Here is a 14380-nt window from a genome sequence, read left to right as displayed (position 1 = left end):
TTCTGCTCATTTCACTCAGCATCAGTTGATTTAAGTCTCTCCAGGCCTCTCTATATTCCTCCTGTTGGTCATTTCTTACCGAGCAATAATATTCCATAACCTTCATATACCACAATTTACCCAACCATTCTCCAACTGATGGACATCCATTCATCCTCCAGTTTCTAGCTACAACAAAAAGAGCCACCACAAACATTCTGGCACATATATGTCTCTTTCCGCTCTTTAGTATTTCTTTGGGATATAATCCCAGTAGTAGCGCTGCTGGGTCAAAGGGTATGCACAGTTTGATAACTTTTTGGGCATAATTCCAGATTGCTCTCCAGAATGGCTGGATTCTTTCACAACTCCACCAGCAATGTATTAGTGTCCCAGTTTTCCCACATCCCCTAAATGCTGGAAGATTTTTAAGGAGATTCATAACTAGAAGGAACATTAGGAATCATCCAATTGGGAATCCTTAACCTGAGATTAGGGGATAGATTTCAGGGCATAAAGTGTCTATGTATTTAGATGGGGAAAACATTACATCTTTAGTCTCAACTTCCAGCTGAAATCTAGCATTTCTTTCAATTATTCATCAACTGCAAGAGAGTCCAAAGGCTTCAAAAGTCTTCCAAAGGGGGCCATGACATAAAAAGATTAAGCACTTCTACTGTGGTCTAAATTGATTATTTTCCAATGGGAGTCACTGCTACCTAGAAATTTTATGCAACTTATTGGGGATTTAGACAATTTCTGCTACATGACCCTAAACCCATATCTCTAACTGCCAATCTATTGTCTCTTTCCTTGGATGGAGGGCAGAGAGGAGGGGAAGTCTACAAGTATGACCCAAATACCAGGCCAAATCTTAGAATCCTGAAGAAAAGGAAGAATGTTCAAACACTTAGAAAAGAAACATAATTGCTGTAAAATAGTATAGGTTTATTAAAAACAATAAGCCATAGTACCCACCCTCATTTCACTTAGCAGCTAGATGGCACAATAGATATCTCTCTGGGCCTGAAGAAAAGAAAGTCTTTGTTCAAGTCTGACCTTAAAACTTTACTTAACTGGGTGACTAGACAAATCTACCTCAGTTTCCTTAATTGTATAATGGACAAAATAAGAGCATTCGCCTCCCAGCATTGTTGTGAGGATCAAATTAGATAATATCGGGAACCTAAAATTCTGTATGAAATGCTGTTGCTATTATTGTTATTATTATTTCATCTGTTTTAGATCATTTACTAAACTGATACTTGACTTAAGTTATATACCTATATACATGGGCGGGGGGGGGGGAAGATGGGGAGCCAAATATATGTTTACAATTCACATATGGCATAACATTCCCAAATTAACTATAACTGGGAAAATATTTAACAAAATAAAAAAGTATAATAAAATAGATATAATGCTACATTTTAAAAGTAAGTCTCTATATGGTCTATAGTCAGCCTTATGTATGGTTTAGGGAACCCTGATTCTGTTTGAGTTTGATACCATTGTCTTGGACTATATTGAAAAACTTGAATCTTGGGTAAATTATAATGATTATAAAAATAATGATTCTGGGATGCTGGAGAATAGTGACTTTTTGGAAACAGATCATTCTCTTCCTGTTGAAGATTGAAGAATTCCTAATCTGCCTCTTGGAGCTGTGGACTTTAAATCAATAAGACTTGCCTTTTATCTCATATCCAACACCCAAGTCTAAGTGATTTTTCCTTAACCTGCCATGCTTTAGAATCTCTGGGAGATTTCATACTTGCTTTGATAACAAGTTATACAACTGGAAAAGAAAGAAAAAAAATGAAGTAAAAATTAAGATGAGGGGAAACTTGTCAATGACAATCAAGAAACATGTACAGGTTTATACAACCATCACTAGTTATTAGAAAAGGCTATGAACTCCCCAGCCCCAGGTCCTTCATAGGTGGCACAGAAAGTGGCTTTAGCTGAGAAACAATTTACCCGGTAATAGGGTTTTCTTTCTATATAGGATTTATGGATAGTGGGGAATGCTGACATTTGTATTTCTGGGCCAGACTTCTTCCTGTCATTGAAACTCACATATGATTAGTTTTCAAAAGGAGACGAGAGTTAACGTGTACTACTCAATGACAGTTCACCATTACAAAGATTCCCATTTCTAAACTATGTTCTCTGATTGTCTCTAGCATGGCTAAAATCCCAATAAAATGCCACCTACTAATAAGATTGTTGAGGCCAATTGGAGTTGTACCTTCACTTTCTTGTATTTGTTTTTTTCTTTTTCATATGGGGAATTCTGATGTAAAGGCAATCTATGTTCATTTTTGCCATCCCAGTGCTCAGAGAGTTCAAAAGTTCAAAAGATAAGCAGAGGTTCTCAGCATGAATAAACCGTGAAATGCATTGGAAAATAAATTTTTGATGTCAGGACACATTCCCAGTTTATTCATGCTGAGAATGACTTCTTCTTGGTTGCACTTTGTGTGCTGGGCTGGTTTGAATTTGTCTAAACTCACCAACAAACAGAAAAGTGATACCCTCCCGTGATTTGAGGGTCACTGTATCCTTTGACTTGTGATCCAAATCCTTCAAAATAGATTACAAATCAGTATCATAACTCTGAAAAGAAGGCTACTGATTCTTCTGAGGAATGTATACTGCCTGGGACTTTAGGAAGGGAGAATATTTAAAAATATAGTTTTACCCAGAAAGAATTTACTCTGATAGGTAATAAAGTTATGGAGTGAAAATTCTTAACAGTACCCATCTCAGATTCATGAAATGCTAAAGCTGGTTGGGACCTTCAAGAACATTTATCAAGCAAACATTCACTAAGGGCCTCCTATCTGCCAACCCCATGTTGGGCACTAGAGATACAAAAACAAATACAAGAAGCTTCCATTTTACAGATGAGGAAACTTGAGGCCCATTCAAGAGAATCCATTTACTCAGAGCTGTGTCAGAATCAGGAAGAGAACTCAGATCCTCCTGTCACTCTTAATGGTTCATTAAACAGAACTCTACATATTCGAGTGCTGGTTCTTTCTTCAAAAGAGAGATAAAAGTGTAAAATTATGAAACTGTGGAATAAAAGAGTCAATTGAATTTACTTTCATTAGGAAGGGAAATAGCCAACATATTTCAATGGTGGGGAGCTGTGGAGAAATAGATGTGTTAATTTATGGCTAGTGGCTTTGCAAATGTGTACAATCTTTTTGGAGAGTAATCTGAGAATATATAATAAAAGTTACCCAAAAAAGTTTACTCTCTTTATAACCAGGAAATAGGACAGTGAACCTGGAGTTGGAAAGACTTAGATTCAGATTCTACCTCAGACAGTTCTGAACTGTATGACCTTTCAAACACATAATTTAACTTCTTGATTCCTCAGTTTCCCCACATGTAAAATGACAGATTGAGCTACACAGACTTTAACATCCTTTCCAGCTCTGAATCTATAATCCAATAATCTTACTATATCTGGAATATACTCTTAAATAAGTGTTTTTTACAAATACAGTTTCTTTGAAGATGTTCATAGCAACATTTTTTTTTTTGGTAATTGGGGAAGGGGAAGAAAGCCAGCTTAACTACTGGGGAATTTTTAGATGGTATATTAATATAATAGAACATTATGATGTAATTAAATATCATTGGCAGTTAAAGAACTCCACAGGATCTCAGAGACTGCTCAGTCCAACTCCTCAGTTAGAGGTGATGTGACTTAGAACCAGGGAAGAGAAATCACAACAGGGACAAAGAAGCAACAAGAAATGGAAGTGGGATTCAAATCCAGGTCCTCTGACTTCCAGGGTCACCTGCTTCTCTCCCTCCGCTCTACCAAACTGTCTTTCTCCAAAATGATAGAGAGAAAAGAAGCAGAAGCAAAAGGCCTAGTATTCATTTCAATCTTATATGAGAGAAAATAAATGAACAAAAATCCTGATGGAGGTGAATATAAATTTTGAATTTTACTTATTTATTTGTCCACAATTAAAAAGTAAATTTATTTGATTGTATCAATGTTTAATATTACTTAACAAATCAGTAATAAAAGAGTTTAATGAAATAGCTACTACCTTTGGCCTAGCATCAGAAAGACTTGAATTCAAATCCCAGTCTCAGATATTTAGTTATGTCACCCTAGGCAAATCATTTAACCTCCAGCTGCCTCGGTCTCCTAAACTGCAAAATGAGGATGAGAAGAACACCTTTCTCTTAAAGTTACTGTAAGGAGCAAATTAAATATAATTCACAAAATGCATGGCACCTAGTAGGAATTTAAATATGGGTTCATCTCCCCTTCCCATATGGGATAAAAAAAAAGAATTTGAAGAATTCAAAAAGAAATATGGAAAGACAAGAACTGATATAGAACATATAGAATAAAACCAATATAACAAAATAAACTGTTAGGATTATTACTAGGTGCTCAGTCGGTTGTCTGGTACTTATTCTCTGGTTCAGAGTTCACACCTTTAAAGGAGTTCAAACCTTTAAAAGAGTTCACACCTTTAAAGGAGTTTACACCTTTAAAGGTTACACCTTTAAAGGAGTTTGCCCATTGGTTCTATAAGGAGTTCCTACAAGCCCATTCTCTGGGAGGATATAAGGAGGCAACATTGAGAGGGAGAGTCAGTCTGGATTGCGTCAAGGAGAAAACTTTCCAAGAGAACTTCAGGGAAACTCGAGGAGATTCAGAATGAGGATTCAGTAGATTCACAAGTCTAAAGGAAAAGTCTGCTCATGGGCTTCTAGGAGATTCACATCTAGGATTGAATTCTGGAAAACCCACAATCCCACACTCTCAGAGGCAGAGTCTGATTCCCACACTCTAGGAGATTCAGAGTCAAGATTTCATTCCCACGTCTACCTTTGTGCTGGCTGGAGGGTTTGGATTCAGAGGGAGCTAGAGACTGAAGCTGGCTGGAGACATTCTGACAAGAGCTATTAAAGCTAGCCAGACTTCAGGAAAAGATTCAAGACTTTGAAGGACACAATATAGGATCTGGACTTTTAACTGCTGGCTGCATTTTGGGGATTACTGGTACAGAAACTAAAACTAAGGCTGGTTCCAGAAGCTCCCCAAGAAATCTACCGCCCAGAGAACGATTGCAATTTAGAGACAACAGAACATTATAATAAACAATGACTAAAACTATGTAAATAAAGTAACACAAAGAAAAAACAAAATACACACTCAGAGATCAGTGTTAGATCTTAATGCCATATTTGAAAGAGATAGTTTTCCTTTTTGTTAATTTCAGAAGGGAAAAAAAACATTCTTTGGGAACATTATTCATAAGGAAATTAGTTTGGCTGTTATTTAACAAATTTCAATTTTGTCAAAGCAAAATATATCAATGAATCAAAGTAAATATCTTTAACAAGAAAAAAACCCAAAGTTGTTAAGTCCTGAAGATGGCTGCTAGGCCATGAGTTGATAATCCAAATCACATGTATGTGGAAAACTGACTATATATCGTAAAAACTTGAGCTACTCTTTACCAAGCATGCTTTCATCACCAGCACCATCAATTTTTCTGAAGTCCTCTTGGAAATTTTGTATTAGAATAAACCCTTAATGGATCTTTAGAGAACTTTAAACAATATAATTCTTGCCTTCAAGGAATTTACTTACTTTTCTACTTTGTTCTTAAGATCTATAGCTTCTCATGCATTTTTCATAGTTTATTTTTTAAGGTTGTTTGCTTTTTTTCCTTTCCAAAATGAGGGGATTTAACAAAATATCACCAATTTTTATGTAATAGCCTCATAAAATAAATACTGGCAGTTTCTAACTTATGGATGCGCTATGTTCAGAAAGTTCAAATCTAAGCCAGTCTCTCAGAGGTTAGAATGGATTTTTCTCAAACGAACATTATTAATAATTGGGTTTATTTCTCCAGGTCATCTAACAAAAGCCAACTTAAGCAACACAAAGCTGTACTGTGTTATAGTCTCCTGACTTAGGAGAAGAGCCCTATATGGTACACAAGGAGAGGAAAGGAAGATTGGATTGAATTTTCTTAAGCTAAGGTATAGACCTGAGGGAAAATTTTTAAATAAGAAGTATGCAAAACTGTATACTTGCCAACTTCTGATCTTCCTTCTAGCCCTACCCCCTCCTCCATTCTAGGCTCTTTTATCCCAGATCCCCAGGAGCCAATGCTTTGAGCCACCCAAAGCCTTATGCTCCAAAGCTCTCTAACTTCCTCCCCCCTCCTCCACACATCAAGACTCTCATTTCCTCAACAGAGAGTATCTTCAACTGTTTTATTTGTCGGGAGGAAAATAATTTGACTGAACTTATTCACATTAACATTTGAATGACTGATCACTCCTTCCTCTCCCAGGAGGCATGTCCATGTTTTAAAAGTGGGATGCTTAGTTTCCCAAATGAATAACTAATTGTTCAATTCCACAGCTTATGACAAAATGCATCAATAAACCATGTAAGTAGAGTGACAGGGAAAGACATTTTTTTTTGGCAGGAGAGGACCCCCCTCCCCTCATTGGCAGACCAGCTCTATCTAGGTATCTGCTCTGCATCATTTATTATCAGCTCTTTCTCCTTCTCTTCTCCTGAAGCCATGCAAAAAGGTCCACCCTCAATGCTTAGAAGAAATAACAGCTCTGCCCTTGGAAAGAAGGGAGCAGAAAGGCAGTCACAGGAAAAAGGACCAGAGAAAAAGCTTATAGTCTATTTAAAAAACAAGCCAAGTCCCGTAGAGGTCAGGCCACTTACATTTGCAAGGTTACACATTCTCAGGCTGGTCTTCTGGTCCCTAAAACTGCATTTCTGTACTATAATATCAAGGTCCATAGCTTAAAGGCCAACAATTATCAAAATCGTCATCAGTCTTTCATTCAAATGAACTGAAACTTATCCTCTTTTAATCACTTGCCTTTAATAACCATCTATAGGAAACTTCCAAAGAAAAATCTGTTTCATGTGCCATCAATTGTTTCCAGATTTAAATTCTAGAGAAGAGTTCTTTGTCCCCCTTCCCCTAACTTGATTATTAAAAATAATTAATATCTGCAGAGGGATTTCAAGATTCCAAAGCACTGTTCATACATTAGTTCATTTAGATTACATAAAAATCCTGTAAGTAAATTTCTATATGTCCTACATCTCTATTTTATACAAGTGCTTAAATAACTTGTTCAGGGCCACATATATATACTAAGTACTAAAGGAAGGAAGGTTTTGAACCAAGCTTTTTCTAACTCCAAGGAAAGCTCATTACTTTTGACCTCTGTTGCCTCTTAAAAACTCTGGCTTCCAGGAAAATGCGTTCTCATTAGTGGCCCTCACCTCATTAACAGTCCTTCTCTCACTGATAATGGACCTCAGAGGTCAATAAAAAAAATAATAACTCGGACAGGATTCATTTTAATTTAAAAGACAGACAGATGCTTGGAAGTCAAATGATATCTACTCACTTGCTTTTTTTATCCTTCTTGGAAAAGAAAAGAGCAGGAACAGTCGCAGAGACGACAGGAAACAAAATCCCAACCCAGTCCTTGATGAATATTTACACTAGGTCCTGAGAAATGTTAAGGGAAGGTGAGATGGATGCTTAACATTATTTCTTATTCTAGAAGTCCCTCTAAGTGACAGAAAAACAGTACCTCTATTAACCACCCAGTTGGGTCTCAGATTTTAGTCCTTCATTCCTTTACTCACTTAATAATGAGCTACAGGCACAAAGTCCTCCTATCTTCAATCCTACTGAGGCATTATTTCTGCCAAGTCTCTTCAAAAAAGCCATGTCATCCCTCCAGCCCTTTCACAAACAGTGCTGACGCTGAAACTTCAGGAAACACAGGTAAGTCCGGGAGAAAGAGATGAGGGCAGTGCTGCAGCCTCCTCTCAGTTCCCCAGCCTGCATCCTTTGTTAATAAACCCTCTGACAATTCTGACTCAGAGCCCGTATTTATCTTGGGGAGGAATGAATAAGTGAATCCTGACTCAGCTCCAATAGCAGCACCTGCCAAGGTAACGGGCCCATTCCCCAGCACCTTGCCGCTGCCTTTTACAATCACGTAGTTGAGAAGTGAAAGCTCATTCATGCCGAAGGTGTATAGAGGGAGACATGTTTTCTGAGATAAACCGAGAGAAAATCTAAAGCAACAGTCTCCACAAAATGAACAAGACAAGCCTTATCAATTGCACAGGAGTTACACATACAGAAATTCCTTCCTGCCCATCTCAGGGGAATGTGTATTTACAAACTATTCTGGGAGAAAGTTGTTTGGAGATGCCGACGGCATCCTGCCCATGTCTGGAGAGATTGATCATGGATGACAATTGCAGTAACCAGGTAAACAAATGGAATCTCTCATGAGAGGGATGAAATATGGAAATGTAAAGTCAACTAGGAGGGGGACAAATCCTTTCTTTAAAAAGCCCATGGAATGAATGTCATATTCTCATTCTCTCTCTTTCTCTCTCTCTCTTTCTCTCTTCCCCCTCTTTGTCCCCTCTCTCCCTCCTTCCTCTCTCTCCTTCCTCTCTGTCTCTCTCTTCCTTCTCTCCCTGTCTCTCTCTTCCTTCTCTCTCTGTCTCTCTCTCCCTCTCCTCTCTTTCTCCCCCCTCTCTCTCCCTCCTCTCTCTCCCCCCTCTCTCTCCCTCCTCTCTCTCCTTCCTCTCTCTCTGTCTCTCTTCCTTCTCTCCCTGTCTCTCTCTGTCTCTGTCTCTCTCTGTCTCTCTCTTCCTTCTCTCTCTGTCTCTCTCTCCCTCTCCTCTCTTTCTCCCCCCTCTCTCTCCCTCCTCTCTCTCCTTCCCCTCTCTCTCTTCCTTCTGTCTCTCTCCATCCTCTCTCTCTCCTCTCTCTCTCTCCCTCTCTCTCTTCTTTCTTCTCTCTCTCTCCTTCTCTCTTTCTTCTCTCTCCCTCTTCTTCTCATTCTCTGTGTCTGTGTCTGTCTCTGTCTCTGTCTCTCTCTCTCTCTCTCTCTCTCTCTCTCTCTCTCTCTCTCTCTCTCTCTCTCTCTCTCACACACACACACACACACACACACACACACACACTCAGTTCAGAAAACCAGCATTTCAGAAAACTGCTCCTAGCAAAGTTACTTAAATAATCACAATTCCGACTGACAAAGTCCTACAGAAGAAACCACATTGCTTATAGAACACGTCAAGACTCCAGAAAACCCAAGTAGCCAAATTGCCTACCTACCCTTTGCTCTGAGAATCGTTGCCCTCTAGTTATGGGACACACACACACACACACACACACACACACACACACACACCCCTTCCGTGGCCGGTACATAAGACTAGTCGTTTGGAGATGCTTCCACTCCCCATTAGCTTCCAGCTCCACTTGACACATCCTGACCTGGAATTAATTTGTTGCAAGATTCACCACTTCTTCTCAGGAAGTGAGACCTCTCCCATTTCTAGGCTGCTGCATCTTACCGGCCACCCCCTCTGTCCTCCCCCCCCCCCCGGCTGAGCCGTGTCCCCTTCATTGTCACGCAGGGCTGCGAAGTGCGCCGTTCCCCTGCCGCGGCCCGGGTGCTCGCTCCTGCTGGGCTTGTCACAGGACAGCCTCTGCCGAGCCCGGCCGCCGGGGCCCCCTCCCCACCCGGCGAACCTGTAGCATCCCGCCTGCCTCCGCTCTCCGGCTGCTCTCCCCTCTCCGAAGCGGCCTCTCCACACAGGAAAACTTGCTCTTGGAGATTAAAGAAAGGAGCCCGCGCACTTCCGGGGCTGGGGTGAAAGTCAGGGGGCTCACCGCGCCGAGGGGGACAGACAAAGCCGGGTCTTCCGATCGCCTCTCCTCCTCCCACCCCTCCCCGGCCGGCCATTAGGCTCTTCCCAGCGGACACTCCCGAGGTGCGAGTGCAGCGGGAGCAGCACCTGTCTGCCCTGGAAGCAGCCGGCCCACCTGGCCCCGCGTCTCCGAGGGGCGCTGGCTGCTTCCCGGCCTCTTCCAGGCTCTTCCCGGGGGCCTCCGGTCAAAGTTCCCTCCCGCAGCCCCGCAGCCCCCGTGGATCGCGGGAGCCCCACAGCGGGGCACACGCGCTCCGGACTTCTAAGGGATGGAGTAGCCCAAGCTGCGTGTGCGGCACCCCGAGGACCGGGGGCTCGCTCCCTTCTCCGTGGGCTGGCTTGAGCGCCTAGCGCGCGTGGGAAGCGGGCCCCGGGAGTTCGAAATGAGGGGACTGGGTGGGGTGGGGGCGCGCGTCGCCACAAGCCGCCCGGCGCCCGGACTTACATGCCCTTCCGCAGCTGCAGGCAGGAGCGCGGCGGCCACAGGGCAGCCAGCCAGCAGGACGCGCACCAAAGGCCGAGGCGCCACGGGGTCATCTTGGCCGCTGCCAGAGGGGGGCCCCCGGGGGTGGGAGCGAGCCTGGAAGCCCCGCAAGTTGGGCCGGTCCGGCTGCCAGGCGGAACTTGGCTGGCCCGGAGAGGGGTGCCAGGTGCCAGAGGGCAGCACCGAGAGACGCCCGCGGGGGCGGCTGGCACTGGCCGGGCAGAAGAGCGAGTGGCCGGGGCTGGGGGGTCGGGGGGGAGAGAGCGGAGGGGCGGCGGAGCGACGGCAGGAAGGCGAGAGGAGAGAGGCAGGCGGCAGAGGCGCCCGGCCGCCTCCCGGTGGCTCGCCCGCCTGCCCGCCCGCTCTCCGCTGTCCCTCGGCTCCCGGCGGTGCTCTCTCCAATCTCCGCGCCTCTGCCGGGAGCGACTGGAGTCGATAGATCACTGAGCAGCCGCTCCGGCAGCCCCGCCTGCTCCCGGCTCCATGGAAACTCACACGCTCGGAGCAGCCCCTCCGGAGCGTTTAAAGAGACAGCCCGAGCCAACCAGGGGCTGGGCGCTGGCCTGGGTCAGCCCCCCTCCGCCCACTCCTTCCCTCCTTCCAGCCCTCCCTCCCCTCGGCGAGCTCCCTCGCCCGTTTTCTCCTCTCCCAGCCCCCTGGGGAGAGGGGGGGGGGGCGCAAAGACTAGACGGCTAACTAGCCAGAAGGCAGAACATGTCGGTGGGGGCTGTCCCCCACCCTTTCTTTCCCGTCCTCCCCATAGCCCCACTCTACGCAGTGCTCCCTTTCTCTCCAGACCCCTGTTTCCCTCCGTTGGAGTCTGGGATGAAAGAAAGAACTTCCCCCTCGCTGGCCTTTCTTCGTTATCTCTGCACCCGGGGTACCAGGAAGTCCATCAGGGCAGCCGCGCAAGTTCAAGGCCAGAGACGGATTGATGTGTATCTGAGGGATGAACGAAAGGTAGTTCAGCCTGAAGCACCCCCCACCCCCACCCCCCGCTGGAGGATCGCAGCCGTCTGACTTAGTACTGGCCGACATCCCCCCAGCTTCCTCCCCAGCGGCGCCAAATCCTGTTACTTGCTGAAAATGGGATGATCTCTTTTCATCTTATCTGGCCTCCACCTCCATGCTCCGAGTCACCGGGAGCACGAGAAGCCATCGGCCTCATTCGCTCCAGCCGCTCCCCCTGCTGTCCCCCCCCCCCCCCATCCGTGTCCTACCCAGAGACAACGAAGTGGCGGGAGCTGCGCGCCCCCAGCACAAACAGTCCTCCAGATTGGATTTCGAGGGGAGGGAAGGGAGGCTGTTTGTATCAGAGACACTAAAACCTGTGGCTTATGCTCTCCTGGCAGTCTGGGACTCCCGTGCAAACCCGGGCCGCTTTTCCCGCCAGCAGGAGCTCAGCCCCCCAGGCCATCGCATCGCCTGCTACCAGCTGCTGTCTGCAAGGCCAAAAACCTCTGGAGCCTATTTTTGTGAAAATAAAAATCTATGGAGCATCCTGCCCTCCAACAAGGACAGCCGGGTATTCGCTTCTATGATCTACATAGAGGAGTAATTGAACCCCGCAGGAAATGCATTATCAGGCTGCTTGGCCCGTGTTTGTGGTGGTGATTCGTGAACTTTCCAAAAGTAGCTCTGCAACCTGGCCGGGAAAGGTCATTAATGTGACCTCCTCCCATTCCTCCAGCACTAAAAAGCACTGCTCTAAATAAATGAATTAATCAGTGAAGAAAGGAGTGGATGGATAAATGAATGAATAAGTAGATATATAAATAAAGAAGTAGAAGGATGGATGGATGGATGGATGGATGGATGGATGGATGGATGGATGGATGGATGGATGGATGGATGGATGGATGGATGGATGATGGATGGATGCAACAGCCTCCCTGGGACTTTCTTTTGACTTCCCATTTTCTCTCCTATTTTCACTACTAGGCTAACAAGCCAAAGAACACTGTAGACATGTTTCTTCAACTCCTTCATCGGTCATAATTCAACCAATATTTTTCCCCTCTTGGATAACTTCCAGGTGATAAATGGACATTTGCAGCCTGGAAAAGAGAACATTGGTACAATGGAAAGAGCGCAGATTATGGGTGTGGGTTCAAATTCTATCACTTAATGTTTATTGCTAAGTGCTCTTCCACAAGCCATTCAACTTCCTCCAGTTTAGGAGTCTTCATCTGAAAATGAGAGAGGGTGGCTGCTGCTAGGAACCCTGCTGGCCCTAAAACTGTCAGTCTATGAAGCCTGGCAATTGTATCTATCACAACACCAGATCTCAGTCTATGCTCTCATCTCCTCTTCCCCTGGTAAATCTTCCTAGTTCAAGCCATCTTCTTCATCGCTATCAAGTGTTATTCCTAAGACACAAGTACTGCACTGCTCCAGAATCTTCTATGCTTCCCCATTATTTCTAACATTAAATAAAGATTTAATTGGCCATGTGCTACTCATCGAACATCCTGGAGCTTTAGGATTCATCTGTAAAATGGATGTTCTTATAGGAAGTATTTCATGTTTTTGTTATGAAATCAAAGAAATGATGCTATCTCATAGCTCCATATATTGGACTCTGAGTGTCCAAAAATTATTTAAATGTCAGATAAGACTTTCTCAGGAAGAAGTAAGAGCTGGGAATCTCAGAGGAAGCCTGCTGAGAAACTCTAGCTTAGCTTTAGGAAACTTGATCCCACTCTGCAGGGTGACTCATCCACCATTTTATAGTCTTATGTCTCAAGGTAATGCTACCATAGTTTTAATGCTGAAAGGGACCTTGTGAACCAGGTACTTCAATCCTTTTTTAGATGAGGAAACTAAGGCAGAAAGAAATGTAATAATTTCTCCAAGGTCACAAAAGCATAGAGACAGGATGTGGATCCAGATCTTCTTGACTTCAAGTCCGATTTCCTCCCACTATTCTGTACCTGACTCTGAATATAATAATAGTCAATAAACATGTAAAGGGCTTTAAGAACATAAAGGATCATCTTATTCTACTTATGCACTATTGAGATGAGGTAAATGAGGTCCATAGAGGGTAAAGGATTTGCCAAGACCATTCTTAGTACATTGGAGGACCCCACTAATATATTTGTATTAAATAGTCATTCGAGTCATGGATATTAACCAACTCTATAGCCCCTAAATTCCTTGGAAGCATGAACCCAGATCTGAGACAACACACTGCCATATAGAGAACTGACACCAGATGCAGTGTATATGGCCAACTCTTAATTGGCCATGATGATGGTGGGAATAACACAGAGAGCTAAGGCACAGGGGTAATTTTTTTCAAATCTAATTTTAGCCATTAGTTTCAAATTCTGCTAACCCTTTTGCCACATCTGTTAACAAGTACAGCAAAGGAGACTGCTGGATTCCATCTCCTTGGCTCTTCCTTCTCCTTCCTCTGCTGGAGGTGCTAATGAATGGCAAAGTGACCAAAAAGGAGGTACAAAAAAGAAAGAGAAAGGAGACAGGAATCCCTTATTATCCTCAAAAGTTTGCAGTTGGCTCTCTGTAAGGTGGAGTTTTCTCTGGTGCAAGGAGAACTAAAAAGAACAATTCTTGGACTTGATTGAACTCATAGTTTATCTCTGGGGTGATCCTTCAAGCCCTTGGTTATTTTAGTAAAGGCCTATCCTAATTATTTTAGAGAAAACTTCTAGTATGCATAAAGATAACTGTAGATTAACTGCCCTAAAATTTCCTAGGTGCTACTAAGCTGTTCTTTGCTTCTAGACTAGTTCTGCAATAGTAGGACTCTATATTCACCTAATCTCATTACCTCCTGGAGTGTAAAAAGTTTCTAATCATTTTTATCATTCTTTCTATCACAGAAAATCTTGCATAAATAAAAGGTCTTAGACAAGCTGAATTCTCTGAGAGCCACAAACCAGACCCAGAACTACTTTAAAGACTAAAAAATAATAGAAAAAATACTCTGTCTAGTTATTTAGTAAGAGACAAACCAATGTTTTCTATGCAAGATGAATCACTCCATTTTGGAACTAGAAACATGCCTATAGAGGCACGTGTATTGAGAATAATGTTTCCAGAAATGAAAAAGATATTAGGATTATAGATTTGGAACTAGAAGGGGCCTTAGAAGTCATCAA

At 43.5% G+C, this 14380-nt stretch overlaps 1 protein-coding gene across 1 annotated transcript in view; it reads right to left on the bottom strand.

Annotated features, from left to right (window-relative positions):
- Positions 1-11291, bottom strand: part of LOC141561847 (uncharacterized) — an 80943-nt gene extending 69652 nt beyond the window's left edge. The window contains exons 1-3 of the mRNA XM_074301948.1: positions 10992-11291; positions 10749-10909; positions 10215-10679 (exon numbers count right to left, since the gene is read on the bottom strand). Coding sequence (XP_074158049.1) covers positions 10215-10679; positions 10749-10909; positions 10992-11291 — 926 coding nt within the window. The remainder of the gene's footprint in view (positions 1-10214; positions 10680-10748; positions 10910-10991) is intronic.
- Positions 11292-14380: the final 3089 nt, after the last annotated feature.

Source organism: Sminthopsis crassicaudata, chromosome 3 (assembly GCF_048593235.1).
Source record: "Sminthopsis crassicaudata isolate SCR6 chromosome 3, ASM4859323v1, whole genome shotgun sequence".
Classification (NCBI taxonomy): Eukaryota; Metazoa; Chordata; class Mammalia; order Dasyuromorphia; family Dasyuridae; genus Sminthopsis; species Sminthopsis crassicaudata.
Note: the sequence above shows the minus strand (reverse complement) of the source record. Positions and strands in the feature narration are given on the sequence as shown.